This window comes from Hibiscus syriacus, unplaced genomic scaffold (genome assembly GCF_006381635.1).
Source record: "Hibiscus syriacus cultivar Baekdansim isolate YM2019G1 unplaced genomic scaffold, ASM638163v2 tig00112159_pilon, whole genome shotgun sequence".
In the NCBI taxonomy this organism is placed as follows: Eukaryota; Viridiplantae; Streptophyta; class Magnoliopsida; order Malvales; family Malvaceae; genus Hibiscus; species Hibiscus syriacus.
Genome location: NW_024063263.1, coordinates 670,629 through 688,971, shown reverse-complemented (window position 1 = coordinate 688,971; position 18,343 = coordinate 670,629). Strand labels below are relative to the sequence as shown.

Here is an 18,343-nt window from a genome sequence, read left to right as displayed (position 1 = left end):
ATATATATATATATGTCTCCCATACACGCTAATGCAAAATTATGTGCCATTCAATAGGAAAACGTCGCTCCTAGTATAGTCCATTACTTGCTTTAAGCCTGCAACATATGTAAACAAAACCACATTATCTTTTTTCTAAAATTCAACGACATGAAGTCATGATGAGGCCTTCCTAGAGTGGAATGGCTTAAACTATGTAATATTACCGTATATAGATTTACTCTATTGTTATCCATTAACGCACGGTAAAAGAAAAAGTAGTTTACTTTCCATTTCAAAGTAACTCCAGGTTGCAGAAATTTGGTCTTAATTGAAATAATCCCCACGGAAATACATGCCCATATCAGAAACACAGTACTGACGCACTCTGAAAAGAAAAGAAAAACCTGTACCATGAAAATGACACTGCACTGCTCTCTTTAACACTACACCACTCAAACCCTAATCTTGTTCCTTTGCTTTTCTTCTCTTGAATTATAATAATAAATCCCTCGCTTCATTGTCTTTGATTTTTTTTTCTTTTCAAGATGTTGTTGAACGTCTATGCCCTAGGCGAAGCTCTAGATCGAGCTCTTCAATGGATGTTTCCTTGCAGTTGCTGCTGCCGGTGATGTAAGACGAAGAGCTATTTAACGCTGGAGGCGGCACCGGAATATTTATAGATGTCGCCGTGGCTGCCATCAAGTCAAAAGGGGGATATGGTGGAAATGACCTTGCATTCCTAGGTGGAGAAGTGAAAACCCCATTAGGGTTATGTAATTGGTAGAGGAGGCACATGCCGCCATTTGTGGCGGATTCTTTAGCGGATGGCAAGTTCAGGCCACCGGGATGTGGCTTCTGGAGCCGAGCTCTATCGTGGCGGTGAACGTTCATGTGACCGCCGAGGGCTTGAGCCGAATGGAATTCCCTTCCACAAAAAGTGCAAGTATAAGACCTCGGCGGCCATGTCGTCCCCATCACGTTACCCGTGTCCTCAGCAAAGGCCCTAACCTCCCAAGAATCATCGTCTAGTTCCAGAGGTTGCGCCTTAGGGTACCACATCCCCGAGCCGACGGCTAAGTTCGTGTCGGGCTGATGGTGGTGGTTCGGGTTTTGGGATAGCTTTTGAAGTTGGGTTAATGAGAGAAAGCCAAGCTCAGCAGCCATGGTTGTAGAAGCATTTAAGATATGAGAGATGAATGATGAGAATGAAATATTGACGGGGGAAATGGGGTTAAATATAGGGGGAAATGGGGATGGGGTTTGGGAATGTAGAGACAAAAATGAAACCCTAACACCGGGCATATCACCCAAATGTTGCAGCAAGCATTTGGATTTTTGCAAAATCAATTTTAGTAAATGCCTTAGCTCACTCAACTAGCTATCTTGTTCCCCTTGTGACTATATGATAGCAGCTTGTAAGTTTAAATCGTGAAACTTTAATTTAATAGTAAATTTAAAATTTTTAATATTTTGAGATTTAAAATTTGAGTTTCATCTTGTATATATTATATATGGATTTATTCTAAAATTATTTTAGTTTAAACCCTATCATATGTATTTTTTCGAATAAAAAGTGTGTTTTCGGTAAATAAAAGACAAGCTCCAATAAAGGCAGTACAATTCACTTACAGAAATTCAAAATGGGTGAATAAAAATAAAATTAAAATATTTTCTTCAATATATATTCCATGTTCTAAAATAAAAATAACAATTATTAATAATCTTTTTTATCTCTTTTCAAAACTTGATGCAATATTGAAGTAGGTGGACAGATTGAGAAAACTAAAATGGTAGATTGCTTCGTAAACATTTATGAATGAATCGATAAACTGTCATAAAAGGGATTTAATTAGAAATGGATAATTTGGGGTAGAGATCTCAACTAGGGATGGCAAACGGGCGGGTCGGGTGCGGATACCCCTCCCCCATCCCCATACCCACCTAATATTTTTCAATCCACCACCCGCCCACCACCCATGATGGGTACAAATTTTCAAATTCACACCCGCCCACGCGGGTACATTTTCAAATCCATCCCCACACCCACTACCCACTAGCGACATACCCATCTAGACTCGCCTGACAGCAAACTAATGGGATGTTGGAGTTGGTTCCCAGACAGTTCGTGATGGGGTAGCAGTGCATGCTTCAATTTGTCAGAGGAGTGGCTCTACGAATGTTATGAAGACAGATTGTAGGGAGCATGTAGTCGCAGAGTTGGATTGTTGAGTTGCTTTCGATGTTAATGCTCATAATGCGCCTAATATGGGTTTTGAAGGGCTAAAGAACATGGAAACTGCTTCTTTTGATGTTAATGCTTATAGTACAGCTAATTTGTGTTTGTATGGGCAGCATGGGCTAAAGAACATGGAAAGTGACGTGGTTAGTGGGATTATGAGTTTAATTAAAGAGCCGAATATTTCCCTAATTAAAGACCAGATTAAAGACTAAATATCCTTAATATTTGGTTAAATTATATGTTATATATTATACAATATTAAAATTTATAAATTAGTCTCTAAAATTACACCTAAATTCATTATGGTCCAAAATTTAATAGATATTTAGTTCGGCGGGCGGATGTGGGGCAGGCGGATGCGGGGCGGGCGGATGTGGGGCGGGTAATGTCTCAAACCCATTACCCGCCCACCACCCACGACGGGTATCACTTTATAAATCCACACCCGCCCACTACACACTAAAATTATACCCATCCCCACTCCAATTGGAGCGGATGCGGTGCGGAATCCACGAAACTATACCCGTTTGCCATCCCTAATCTCAACAGCATGGCATGGCATGGAAAACATATTAGTATGTTAATAACATATGTATTTTTTTAAACAGCATTTAATATGTGAATTATATTAATAATACATTAAATAAAAAATTGAGAGATTCCAATTAAAAGTGACTTATAAACTTCCATACCGATTTCTTATTTTTAAAAAAAATATCATAAGAACAATTTCGTAAAATATTTTGTTAAATAATCGTACATTTTGTAGCCCTAACACCATGATCAATGTTTTGACTAAATAAATTAAATAATATAATATAATATTTTTAATAATATGTAAAATAATATTATATCTTGGTAATTTTATTTCTAGTTACTATATAGTTCGTGTTCAAAACATTCCTAATGGTATCGATAGTGAGAGATATTGGGCATTGAGGATAAATGATGGGCCAAAATCCACTGAAGTCCCTAGCGCTCAATATAGAATCTTAACAAAACAGAAAATATTTATGGTAATAAAGGCCCAGTATATATGCCTAAATGTACAAATTAGACCCATCATGATATTACACTGGACACTTTTGATATTAAATGCTCGCATTCTTGGTATTTTTTATACTTGAATCTAAAAACTCTAAGAATAACAATTGTCGTAATGATCCTTTGGGTGATCCAGGATCACATTTCAACTTAAAGTGAATTTTACATTTTTGGAATCGTCACCAACCTTTTTGGATTAGGTAAGGTCGGATAACTAAATTTTACCTCTTATCGGATCTACGTCTTTCTAGAGATTCACTTAGAAGGATTTGGGAGTCGGTTAAGTGTGTGGAAGAATGATCACCCCCATATAACCCTTTCGGTACCAATACGGTTATGAATTGTCTTAATAGAGAAAATTAAAGTTACAGCCAAAATTTAAAGAAAATATCCAAATTACTTACCTTTAAGATTTTATCAATGCAAAATTAAATAAATTAGGATATGAAATAAATAAAAAAGAGTTGAATTTAATTTATAAAATAAGATAAAAGGGTTGCATGCACCAATATAAAAGGAATATACATAAAAATAAAATAAATATTAAAAATAGATATAAATGTACAAAGTTTAAAAGAAAGACCATGAATATGGAAAAGAAACATAAATACAATAATTTAAAAAGCAAATGACTAAAACAAAATTAATTTAAAATAAAAATATTATATATAAAAATGAAAGTCCAAAATCTATTTCTTTCTCTAAGGTATGTCCTTTAAAAAAAATAGCAAAATCATTCTTCGATTTGACGTCCTTTAGAGAAAGAAACATATTTTGAACTATTTTTTAAATCAGTTGTAATAAATTGTTGATATTTTGAACTATTTTTTCAATCTATACATATCATTAAATGAAAATTTTGTGCGGCTCCAGGTGCACTTACTTGGAAGATTCATATGAACTATGATGCAGCGATGCCTTGGGACGAAGATAATCATATTTTTTATTATATTTATTACATCAATTTTAAAATATTTAAAGATGAATATTGATTTTACATGTTATTATCAAGCACAGTCAAATAATTTCTAAAAACGGAAAGTCAAATAAATTGAATATGGGTAATGATGACATTGAAGCCCAAGAATTTCAGCTTTGGCAGGTAAGAATAGTTTCCAACAAAATAGCCCTTTGGTAGAGTTAGATGTTTAAAGTTTTATATAATTATTTTTTTCACTTAATATATAATAATTTATATTATTTATAATAATTATGATTAATCGTCAAATCAATAGCAGAAAGATTAAAACATTAAAAACAATAAATTTTATATCTTTCGATGGCGATTTTTATGAAAAATCACATTTTTCTTAATTATTTACGTGTCAGATACAGTTAGAGAAAATATTACAGATCTAACACCCTTTGCAAAAAGGCGCGGCCCATGTATCGCACCTTACACTGATGTGGCACCACGTGTGGTAAGGCACGACCCATGCACCACGCCTTACTCCAGCTGGAGCCACATCAGCGTAAGGCGCGGTGCATGAGTCACGCCTTTCTGCCAATTGACACACGTTAGAAAGACGCGGTGCATGAGTCACTCCTTTGGTATTTAATCCGAATCGATCACACTCCCCTTTCTGTTCGTTCACACTCTCCATCCCATCTTATAAATATCCCCTCTCAACTATTTTTACCACACTAAATCCTCTCAAATCATATTAAAAACCAAACCTCATCCAAATTTTATATAAAAGATATTATATTATATTATATTATATTATATTATATTATATTATATTATATTATATTATATTATATTATATTATATTATATTATATTATATTATATTATATTATATTATATTATATTATATTATATTATATTATATTATATTATATTATATTATATTATATTATAGTATTTTATTTAATTATTTTATATTTTTTTGTAATTATAAAATGGATGGCGGTCTGTTTCGTGTAGATGGAAATCATATATCGAGACATTTTGTTGATACAATAACATTTTTAAATTTTATTTTAATTTAAATTATTAGTAATAATTTATTTTTTTATTATTAGTTTATAAATTAATTTATGTAATTATTAATATTTTTAGGAGAGCGACCGTATATTAGATCCTTTTATCCGTAACCTTAAGTTAGTGATACCAACTCGTGTCTGGTTGTATTTAGTCGAGGTTGGATTCGGTTACATAGCTAGATATGAAGGCCACTGTAGGATAGAACCAAACTTGATTTCTGCATTAGTCGAGCGGTGGAAATAGGAGACACACACATTCCATCTTCCGTGCGGAGAGTGCACGATTATGCTGGATGATGTTTTCATGCACTTGAGACTTTCGGTGGATGGGGATGTGATTTTCTAAAATAATAGTGCATCCACCACTTCTTTTGTATGTGAGCCTTTTATTAATTTAAGAAGAATGAATTGAACGATCTTAATGTTTAGTAGTAATAGAATTGTTGTTATTCTTTGAAATTTCGGGATTAACCATAAGAAAGGTAAGAGTGAAAAATTAAAATATTCCCAAAATGTTGGAAGCCTGAAAATATCTACGCTCAACTTAATTTTACTAGAAATAAAATTCTATATCAAAGAAAAAAGAATTCTTGAAAAAGATACCCAGGATCCAACTCAATGCAATTTTCTAAATCCCCTCCATAGATATTTATATTTATATTAAAAATAAATTGTTATGATATTCACATTGATTAATAAAATATATTAATATGATTAGTTATAAAAAATAGTTAAAATATATATTAAATTAATAATATAATAACAATAATGGAATTAAAAGAAAAATGAAGGGATAAAAGAGAGATTACCGCTCCATTAGTATTGAGTTTAGTCAGCCTATGTTCCAGTCAAAAATTGAGACTTGTTGACACGTTTACTCAACCGGCGGTGTGTGAAACAGCCTTTATATGAGCTGTGGCGTTGTACACACGAACGGATAATTTGACCGAAAGAAAATGTTGATGGATTAAATGGATAAAATAAATGAATATTACACAATATTTTTAAAATCGGACCTGATCTTAAATCGGTAAAAGGACTAGTTTACTGGTTCAACCGAGTTAAATCGCGATTGAATCAGTTTTTATAAAATAATTTTTTTAAATTTTATATAATATTCAAAGCAATATTATATATATATATATATATATATATATATATATATATATAACACTCTTTTTAAGTTCACAATATTAAAAGTTATAAAAATATCACAAGTCATAACATATATAAGTTAAATATCATAATATCAAGTGAAACAAAATGATTTAAACAAACTACAACATAATATTTAAGACCAATACCTAATGAAATTCATCAACAATTAAATAAAAAAAGTACATAAGTGATACAAATATCAATCAACATAATATTCTTTGAAATTGATTCCTCAAATTCCAAAATATTGGAAAAAACTTCTTCATTAGTTGAAATTGATCCGGTTTTGATAACATTGATATTACAAGTAAAATTTAGGGTAAAGTACATGAATGGTACCCTGACTATGGACATTGTTTTATTAAGTCCTCTGACTAATATAAGTTAAAAAATGATCTTCCGACTATAGTGTATTGCTTTGTTGAGTCTCTCAAGTATCAAAAATTAAAAAATGGTCACCCGACTATTCATTATGATACTGGTACTGATACTCCCTTTATGTTTTTGACAAACACAATTTCAGTAGGCTATTTTCGTACTGATACTCTTTAAGTATCGATACTCTAAGTGGAGTATTGATACTCCTCTCTCACCGACGACTAGATTTTTGTATTTAATGCAAGAGTATCGATACTCCAAGCCCCGAGTATCCGTACTCAAAGCGTCTGGGAATCATTTATTGTGGGAAAATTCCTTCCAACGACTCTATTAACTCCCACAACAACCCAAACAACTAAAATTGAATGAAGGGGTATAAAAACAAGATTCCAAGTCATATGTGAAGACAAGAGATCATAGAGAAAGTCAAAGCAATCAATTTGAGCCAAAATCAAGTCAACATTCTTCAATATTCTTTTTTGCTTTCAAAGAGCATTTTTGTACTCATTTGTTTCATTTTTTTGTGTTCTTCTCTGTTCTTGAATTGTGCAAACACATTACTAGTGAGGTTTTCTAAGTTTACTATTTGTAATTTCTTCTTAGGAAGAGTTGTACACTTGAGACTTTGGGGTATAAGTCTAGGTGTGTTGTAAGGTTACACCTTGTCCTAAAAGGTTTGAACAAATTAGTGAATTTGTTGAAATCCTTAGTGTTGAAGTTAAGGTAGTGGATGTTTCATCGAGGAAGTTGAATCACTCTAAAATTGCTTGTGTCAATTTTCTTCATTTTCTCGCAAAAAGCTTCCATCAAATTTTGTTTGTCAACTCACCCCCTTTTTATTATTTCATTGGTTTGATTGACTCAACACATAATAAGAGTGCCTATTTTCAGGCTCCCAAAAACCCTAAAAGAATAAAAACCTAGCATCTTTTAATCAATGCTATATACACTGATTAAAAAAATCCAACCATAATAAAAAAAATCCTAAATGACTCTAAACAAATAAAGGAAAGTGTATAGTTGAATTTAATTAGAAACAATCAATAAAATAATTAAAAATTCGTAATAAATTAAAAATCTCATATTGGACCCGTATTCAATTTTATGCACGCTCTATCTTCACTAAAATAAACATATCTTGAGCTCCCATTGTCTAATTGAGGCGTTTCAAAATGAGTTGGAAACCTAACTGAAAGATGGTTTTATCTCAAGAAGAAGTCATGCCTTGGAAAATTTGAATCTTGTCTGAAAATATGTTCCAAATCAGCTGATGTATCGAGCTTCAAAATCTGCTTTTATAAAAATGTTCAGGTCTTGTAAATGGTAGGTCAGATGAAAATTGGGTATTACAACAATAATTCTTTTATTATCGAGATCACTTGGTTCTTGTTGCTTTGAAAATTTTTAATGTTTTAGATTTGCGTTAGTTTAAATTATTCTAAGCTCTCTTTAGATTTATTGTGGTTTAAATCATATTATATGTGAATAGTGGATAGTCATTATGCACTATATGTATAGAATCAAGGACAGACATAAGATATTATGTTAGGAATATTAAATTTTTAAAATTTTAAGAGGTGATAAACTTATAAAATTATACGGGGAAAATAAATTATCTATAGAAAATATAAAGAAAAAAAATCCATAACATGTAATAATTTGAAAATTTTAAGGGAACGAGTGCCCTAGCCGTTCCTCCTTCAGTCCATCCATGTTCAAAACTTTTCTTAATCATTGATAGTATTTAATCGATAGATATAATTGTTTAAATTTGAAAATTTGAAAATTTGAAAATATATAAGTGTTTCCTCCAACTATAGCTTCAAAAGACTTTTGAAATTAAAAACAGAGGCCCTCCATATTCTTAATGCAGGAGTAACGAATTCTAAAGGCATCTGGGAAGAGATACGAATCAAATATGACAAGGTACCTTGGCACAAGCTTATTTGGTTTCCTCTTCATATCCCAAAATTCAACATTATTACTTGGTTGGCAATCCTTGGTAGACTCCCAAGAGACTTATTCGTATGGGAATTACCACTGTCAGTTTTTGTGTTTTATGTAATAATGCCTTTGAATCGAGAAATCATTTGTTTGCTGACTGTGCAATGGTTGCTTCTCTATGGAATGGAATTTTAAATCTCTCTCACTTGGCCAAGCCTCCTGTGTCATGGGATAACATGCTTGCTTGGGCTTCTTCAACTTGGAAAGGTAAATCTCTCCTTACATCCATAATGAAGATTGCTTGGTGTGCTTTCATTTACATTGTTTGGGAGGAAAGAAATAGACGACTATTTCAAGGAAGAGTTCGAACCATAGAAGATATGTTAAGTTCTATAAAGGAGATTATTGGTAATCAACTTAGAAATAGAGATCTTAATAGATTAGATAATGTTAATACTCTTTTTTGTAACAACTGGATATCCTTGATTGGGATGTTTTGTATTGATCTCTTATTTAGATAATAAAATTTTACTTATCTAAAAAAATTCTCTACATATCATTAAATGAGAAAATTAGTGTACTTGGAAGATTCATATTAAATGATGCAGTGATGCCTTGGGACGAAGATAATCATATTTTTTTATTATATTTATTACATCATTTTTAAATATTTAAAAATGAATATTGATTTTACATGTTATTATCAAGCACAGTCAAATAATTTCTAAAAACGGAAAGTCAAATAAATTGAATATGAGTAATGATGACGTTGAAGCCCAAGAATTTCAGCTTTGGCAGGTAAGAATAGTTTCTTACAAAATAGCCTTTTGGTAGAGTTAGATGTTTAAAGTTTTATATAATTATTTTTTCACTTAATATATAATAATTTATATTATTTATAATATTTATGATTAGGCGTCAAATCAATAGCAGAAAGATTAAAACATTAAAAACAATAAATTTTATTATTGATATCTTTCAATAATATTATATATATATTTAATTTAAACAGATTAAACTACAACCTTGAAATGTGATTGAGTTGATGATATATTTAAAAAGATATAATAAGATAATAATGTAAGTTTGATCCTTGATGTTAGTATTAGTTTTATATTTTTCGAATGTGACTCTTTTATTAATTCAATATGTGATTTAAGAAGAACGAATTGAATAATTTTAATATTTAGTGGTGTAGACATTCATTTTAATCCGAATTTTTTATATCACCGTATAATTTTTGTTTTTTTCTAAAAACCGTTTTTGAAATATATATATAATATATAATTTTTAAAAAACATTTTGAAAATATATATAATATATAATTTTTAAAACATTTTGAAAACTTATATAATATATAGTTTTTAAAAACCTTTTTGAAAACCTATATAGTTTTTAAAACATTTTAAAAATATATTATATATAGTTTTTAAAATATTTTGAAAAACAATGTTTAAAAATATATATTATGTGGTTTTTAAAATAATTTTTAAAAAAACATATATAATATGTATAGTTTTAAAAATGATTTTGTGTTATTATTATTATTATTATTTATTTTATTTATTATTTATTATTGTTTGTTTTAGGTTTAAAATTGGGGTCCAATGTACGGGTTCAATAGATACTCAATCAGGGTTGGGCTTGACCTAGTGTAATTCCTAAATTAGGGTTTACACATTCAAACACCGTTTCGCATGGGGGAGAACAGGTCACAAGCGTGGAAGCCACGCGCTAGCACGTTTCAACGGCGCCGAGATTTCCGGCCAAGGAAATCGGGACTGACTCATCCCGAAATCCCTGGCCAACAACGGATTTATTACCATGATGATCGGAACTAAAGAGCACATGTGGGTATAAATACCCCACCACAAATCGAACACGGGAGGAACAAGTGAAAACATATTATCAACAGTGAGGCCAAACGAAACATCTAACCCATCACAACACAAAAAAAACATAATCATCGAGTCACAATCCACAACAAGATCGAAACACACAACATCATCAACAACAGACAAGAATAGTGCCACAAAAACCTAAACTGAGGCATCAACACAACCAAATACACAAAACAAAACCCAAAAGCCAAGCAAAACACAAAAACAAGAACACCGGAAGTTGAAAGGTTCGCCGGGGAAGGGTAAGAAACCGTAACTTCTACGCTAGATCTACTTCGATCTAGTGGTTTTTTCGTTGTTTCGAGGTCAGATTCGGTATCGGGGGGTCGAGAAGAGGCTATCGGTGGAGTTTGGGTTTTTTTGGCCGCCGGAGGTGGCGGCTAACGGTGGCCGACCATTGCTGACTTTCCTCCGATGAGGGAAAGCTAAAGAGATGCGAGAGCATTTTTCTCTCTTAGAGAGAGAGTGAAAGTGATGAAATGAAAGAATGATGAGTATTTGGGCCGGTTTTAGTAAATATATACCCTCCCTGAAACTACGTCGTTTTAGGGAGTAACCTTTTTGTAATTTTGTGCATGGGTAAATCCTATCCTCAGTCCCTGAAAGTTGTGCCCTTTATATTTTGGTCATTGCAATTTATTTTCATTATTTTTAATTTTAATTTCCAATTTTGTGCATGCTTTATTTTGGTCACTAGTGAAATTCAATTTTTTTTATTTTTGGTCTCTTAATTTTATAATAATTACATTTTAATCACTAATTTTGTGCATTTGATATTGTGTTTAATTACCAGGTGATCCTTTAACATTTTTTTAATTTTTTTTAGAATTTAACCTTTTGTTATTATTTCTTTCTTTTTTTTCTTTTCATTTTATTTCATTTTTTATTTAATATTTTTTATTTTATTTATTTATTTTTTTCCATTTTTATTATTTTATTTTTACTAAATTTATTTATCTTTATTTGTCTATTTTTTATTTTTATTATTATTGTTATATTAACATTTTTCCTTTCTTCTTTTTTATATTTATATTTATTTTATTTTTTTCTAACATTTTTTTAATAGTAATTCCAATCGATCAAAGGTAAGCAATTTGAATCGAATATTTTAAATTTAAATTTAAATTTAAATTTTTAATTTTCACAATTAAAGACAACATATAAATTAATTAGTACCGAAAGGGAAGTACAAGGGTGTTAATCCTTCCTTGGTTGTAACCGACTCTCGAACTGACACATTTCTGGTAAAACGTAGATCATGTAAGATGGTGTCCGATCCACCTAAATGTTTTTAAAGTGATCGGTGGCAACTCTAACATTCTTATTTCAAGTCAAAGCCCAACTTCGGGCCCAATCCGAAAGACGGTCGCGACAGCTTGGTGACTCCGCTGGGGAAATGTAAGTGAGTCAGGCCGAAATTAATTTTCGGTTGTCTTTTTGCGCAAAAATTGTAAGTTTAAATTCTAATTTATTTATTTGATTCTAATTATTTATCTTTGATTATTTTTCAAATAAATAGTCGTACTGATGTTTCTTTCAATGATTTCACATTTTTGAAAAAATTTCATCTCTGGCTCTATACCCAAGCTCCAAACCCTTTTAAGTGGGGGTGAAAGTGACGTCTTCGTGGGAATTTATTCTCCGTATGGGCATAGCAAGTAACCTTCGGAATTCATATACCTTATATCTTCGTGTGAATTTATTCTCCGTATGGGCATAAGGGAACGTATCATCTCGAGTTTAACTTAGTCCATATAAGCTTGTAATGGGCTTAGGACTAAGGGTATGGCAAGCCCAAGGGGGCACCAGCAAGTAGAACTCGAGTACCGTTTTTAAAACCTAAACCGGGAGACTACAGGGAATTAGAACCCACCCCAAAATCTCATTTCAAACCCTAGACTGCTTTGAGATTATTTCCTGTTCAAAGCATGTGAACTAGAAATTTATGTGGTTAGGATTGGTTCAAAATTAACATGTGAGATAGAGATCATGTCCGAGTAGGAATCATAAGCATGTGAGGTATAAATCATGTGGGGTATGACTTTTTATTTTCATTATTGTTTTGATTGACCTCACTAACTCTCTTTTATTTTTGTTCTCTTTCATTTTTTTTATCATCTGCATAATTTAAAAGAGGTGTTGATCCACCAAAAACGTGTTCGTTAAACGTAAATAATTTGCATTAATGGACAAAGGGGTTATAATACAAGAGATAAAAAATACAAAGGTCCGGCTATGGTCAGAGAATACTCAGAATAGACCAAGATTTACACTGAGTATACTAAAAGTCAACTTTTTGAGCTGACAAAGGTTGCAGGGCAAGACGAGAAAAAGGTTATTGACCTGGGGAGTCCCTTCAAAGACAATAAAAACAAGATGAAAAAGTGATAGCTGAAACTAGTGGCTATTGTTGACGAACTCAAGAAACAAGCAGATAAACTTCGGATAGTTCCTATCGATGGAGGGCCACAATGTTGTTTCCATTAGAGAACAGACACAGTAGAGAATGAAAACCAGAGATGCATCCATTCGAGACTTCTTGGGACAAGTACAAAAAACAGCTCAGAGAGGCCGGAACGGTTCGATGAAAGAAGAAGGCGGAAGACGTATTAACCTATCAGAAATTGTTCGGGGTCTAGAAGAATATACCTTTAAAATGTTTTTTGTATCTTAAGAAATAAAACTTTGTCCCCAATAAAGATTATTTATAATAACATACTCATTTTTGGATCAATGCCTCGAACATTTCATGCATCATGCATTCTTTCATATTTCTCATAATTTTTCTTTTTTTATTACATTCACATTAACTAACAAGTGATGTCTCATAAAAAGGGGGAAAACATCGGGTTTACCTCCACAAGCTTCGGACACGCGTTATCCTAACAACACCCGCGAAAAGGAAAATGGAAGCTAAGATTGCTCAACTTGAAGAGAACATGCTAAGATTACAGAAGGATCTGGAAGAAAAGATAAATCAGAATAGCCAGAGTACTCTAGACACAATCACGAAAAGCCAAGAGTCATTGGTCGATCAGATTGTTGCCAAGTTAGCTGGCCTACGTTAGACAAGTGCGCATGGCGTAGGTTCATCGGAAGGGGTAACTATGCCACCTACCCCGCAAGTGGTTATCTCACCCAGAATCTTACCAGTACTTCAAAATAATTCGGATGATTATTGCATTCTGAAATTTAGTGAAGAAGTCAAAATAAAGATGGTAGAAACTACCATTAAACGAGGAGGTAGGTCGAGTAGAAGACCTCCCTTGAAGAAGAAAAAAGAAAAGATCATCAACTTTTTTAATGCTAGCAAAGGTGTTACAATTTCCAAATCAAAACCAATTGTATTTGTATCATCAGGTACTTCTAGGCAAGATTCGAGAGAGCCAAGGGAAGATAAGGAGAATGAGCATTTCGATCTCATTCCCATGACATATAAGGAGCTTTATCAACAGCTGTTCGATGCACATGTAATATCACCATATCCAGAGAAACCTTTAAATCCCCTATACCCCAAGTGGTATGACACAAACGCTCATTGTGAATATCATGGTGGTGTCCCAGGGAACACTATTGAGAACTGTTACACATTCAAGAGAATCGTACAGAAAATGCGTAACAAGAACTGGATTGAATTCAATAACTCGGGGGCATCCAAGTAAGGAGGAAGATCATTTCATCATTTGAGGCATTTTGTTTGAATTTGTTTTTTCATCTTTTCTCAAGTTTTTGTGAGGACATTTAAATAAATTTATGTTACTTTAAAGATGGCGAGCAACGAATCAAATTGGCAAACTTGAAATTATTTGAATATCAACCAAATTAAAAAAACCCTGTAAATGATTCAAAGTTATAGATCTTTGACAAAGTAACATAATTTAAAAGTGGTAAAACAAGGACTTTAACCTTACCCAAGAAGATACGCTCAAACACCGTACCATTCTCTTGTAAATAACCAATATAGCCTTCTCCTCTAATAAGGGAATAAAAAAGAGGGTTGGTATTTAGGTATGTATAGGTGCGGACAACATGGGGCATCTTTTGCATATGACATTACTATACTTTTTGTTTAAAACGTTCAATGATGATAATTATCTTTACAGATAGAATAGTCGAGTAAGTGAATCTAGTTTAGGTCAGTTGCTTGGAAATTGAACTCTAAAGATGAGATTCCTTGACTTTCAACAACACCTAGACTATAACAAGTTATTCTTGACAAACTTAAGAAGTTGAATCCGTATACCCAAATTATAATTTTATATATATACAATAAAGCTTGAGCTGTCCTTCTAGAGCAATTGGTTAAATGCCCCAGTTTTATGGATAAGATTCAGCTAGCCTGATAAAGGCGATTATTATAATATAATAAAGCTTGAGCTGTCCCTCTAAAGCAATTGGTTAAACACCCCGGCTTTATGGATGAGAGTCAACTAGCCTGATAAAGGTGATTATAATATTGAGCTATCCTCATAGAGCAATTGGTTAAACACCCCGGCTTTATTGATCCAGCTAGCCAGACAATGGCAAATTAAATAAGGAGTTTCGATAAAAGATGCACTAAGGGAGTTAAGGAACACCTGTTATAGTCAATTTCACACAGGCACTCAGGAATTTCATTTTAGACTGATATTTCTGCACCATCTTTCTTAGAGAAGCCTACAAAGCTTGAACAAATGGAAGATTTCAGAAGACCGAAATAGAATGTCTAGTAATTGATTATGCTAGTTACATCATTTTAACTTCATACAATTAAAATGCCAAGCCAATGGAAAAAAGCTTGTTGCAATGACCGAGAAAAAATGGCATTTTTTATGGCTGAAATCTTAGAAAATAGGAAGCCAACCTGAAACCAACTCATCAACTTGAACATTTTGTCAAAGAGCTATAACTCTGAAAGCATTAAAAGAACTATTGATTACTTTGATATTATTTGAACACATGTTTATAATTTGATTCGATTATGAGCCTGATTTAAGAGGCAAAGTTTTACAGAATTTTTATATTCCCACATCCTTTTTCCCCTTCTAATATTCCTTTTTCCCCTTCTAATATAAAAGAAAAGAGAAAAATATTTTCAAACAGGACAGTCTCAAATGTGAAAGGCTGCAACCCGAGAAGAAAATAGGGCATGGTCGATTTCGAGTACAAGACCGACATACAAAATAAGGCTCCATACAAAAGATAAAACATAAATAATTCATGCTGCATGCATCTTAGACATACTTAAGAGCATCACATTCATCATTTTTTGCATACATAATTTTTGCAGCTTTAGAGTCAAGTTTCAACTTCAAGATGAAAGATACTCGATTCAAAAGATCCTTTAAAGATCGATGGTGGTTGATTAACTCAGCAGTAAGAAGCTACACCTCAACCAACTTGATATATTGAAAGATTAATGGATCTCAGAATCAACTTCAAACGGGTTCGAGAGCCAATTCAGAACGAATCCAATTCAGCTTAATGACGAGTGGTTAGTTTTCAGTTAACATATTTAAACCATATTTCATCTCCATGAAGGATGATATCCGGCTGACAGAATTTACCACTTTGCTTTCCCGTTAAGGGGAACCACCTAAAGAACTATGACCAACTTAAACCCGTGAAAGGGAACCATTTTTCACTTAAAGGAAATATTGGCATCATAACTCAAGGCGTGAAGGGTTATTTGTCAACAAAGACCTTCGAGTTTGATTACACTCAACTCAAAGGCATATCAAATTTGCAGCATAGCTCAAGGCGAGAAGGGCTATCTGTCAACTAAGACCTTCGAGTTCGATTACATTCAGCTCAAACGCACATAAAATTTGCAACATAACTCAAGGCAAGAAAGGCTATCTTTCAACCAAGACCTTCGGGTTTGATTACACTCAGCTCAAAGGCATATCAAATTTGCAGCATAGCTCAAGGCAAGAAGGGCTATTTGTCAACCAAGACCTGCAAGTTTGATTACATTCAGCTCAAAGGCATATCAAATTCGCAGTATAACTCAAGGCGAGAAGGGTTATCTGCCAACAAAAGACCTTCGAGCTCGATTACATTCAGCTCAAATAGATATCAAATTTGCAGCATAGTTCAAGGCGATAAGGGCTATCTGTCAGCAAAGACCTTCGAGTTCGATTACATTCAGCTCAAAGACATATCAAATTTACAGCATAACTCAAGGCGAGAAGGGTTATATATCAGCAAAGACCTTTGAGTTCTATTACATTCAACTCAAAGGCATATCAAATTTACAGTATAGCTCAAGGCGAGAATGAATATCTATCAACAAAAGACCTTCGAGTTCGATTACATTCAGCTCAAAGATATATCAAATCTACATCATAGCTCAAGGTGAGAAGGGCTATCTGTCAACAAAAGACCTTCAAGTTCGATTACATTCAGCTCAAAGGCATGTCAAACTTACAGCATAACTCAAGACGAGAAGGGTTATCTATCAGTAAAGACCTTCAAGTTCGATTACATTCAGCTCAAAGGCACATCAAATTTACAGCATAGCTCAAGGCGAAAAGGGCTATCTGTCAACAAATACCTTCGAGTTCGATTCCATTCAGCTTAAGGGCATGTCATATTTACAACATAACTTCAGTCGAGAAAAGCTATCTGTCAACAAAAATTGTCGGGTTCGATTCCATTCAGCTCGATGACACATCAACCACATGATAGCAATGAGGAACTACTTTCTGGTTGAAACTGAGGTCTTTAAGTCAAGAAGAAGATTTGGGGCAATCTCTCAGCTTAGTACATCATAACTCAAGGCGAGAAGGGTTATCTGTTAATGAAAACTTTCGAGTTCGATTCCATCCAGCTCGATGACGTATCAATTACTTTCTGGTTAAAGTTTAAACCGATGTCTTTAAGTCAAGAAAAAGACTTGGGTTGGTTGTGCTTTAGTGACAAGAAACCATTTTCCAGCAGCATAACTTAAGTTGAGAAAAACTATCTGTCATTGAAGATTTTCGAGTTTGATATCATTCAGCTCGAGGGCCTATCAACCACATGATGGAGTTAAGGAACTATTTTCCAGTCGAATTTTCAAACCAAGGTCTTTAAACCGAGAAGAAGATCGAAGTTGACTACAATTTGGATACGATAAACCACATTCCGATTCAAATTCCAAACTACGGCTTCAATTTCATATCGATTAAAGAAAGACTCTACTTCGCGACGGAGGAGTTATCCGCAACTCAATTTGACAGGGAGTTATTCCTAATTGCAATATGAGACTCAATTAGACTCAGGGACCTCTTCATATCGAACGAAAATTTACTTCTCTTTGCTCTATTTTTTGTTCCACGAAAAATGACAAAGAGGGGAAGCTGTAGACACTCATTTTCGTCCGGGTTTTTTTAATACCGTAAAATTTTTGTTTTTTAAAAAAATTGTTTTTGAAATATATATATAATATATAGTTTTTTTAAAATAAATTTGAAAATGTATATAATATATAGTTTTTAAAACATTTTGAAAATATATATAATATATAGTTTTTAAAACATTTTGAAAACTTATATAGTTTTTAAAACATTTTAAAAATATATATTATATATAGTTTTTAAAACATTTTGATTTTTTTTGAATATATATTATGTGGTTTTGAAAATAATTTTAAAAAAACATATATAATATGTATATTTTTAAAAATGATTTTGTGTTTTTATTATTATTTATTATTATTATTTATTACTTATTTTTTATTTTTGTTT

At 32.6% G+C, this 18,343-nt stretch overlaps 1 protein-coding gene across 1 annotated transcript; it reads right to left on the bottom strand.

Annotated features, from left to right (window-relative positions):
• Positions 1-522: 522 nt before the first annotated feature.
• On the bottom strand, positions 523-1,158 carry LOC120175124 (zinc finger protein 10-like). Its single transcript, XM_039181823.1, has one exon. The coding sequence runs from the start codon at positions 1,144-1,146 to the stop codon at positions 523-525; it is 624 nt and encodes a 207-aa protein (XP_039037754.1). The 5' UTR covers positions 1,147-1,158.
• Positions 1,159-18,343: the final 17,185 nt, after the last annotated feature.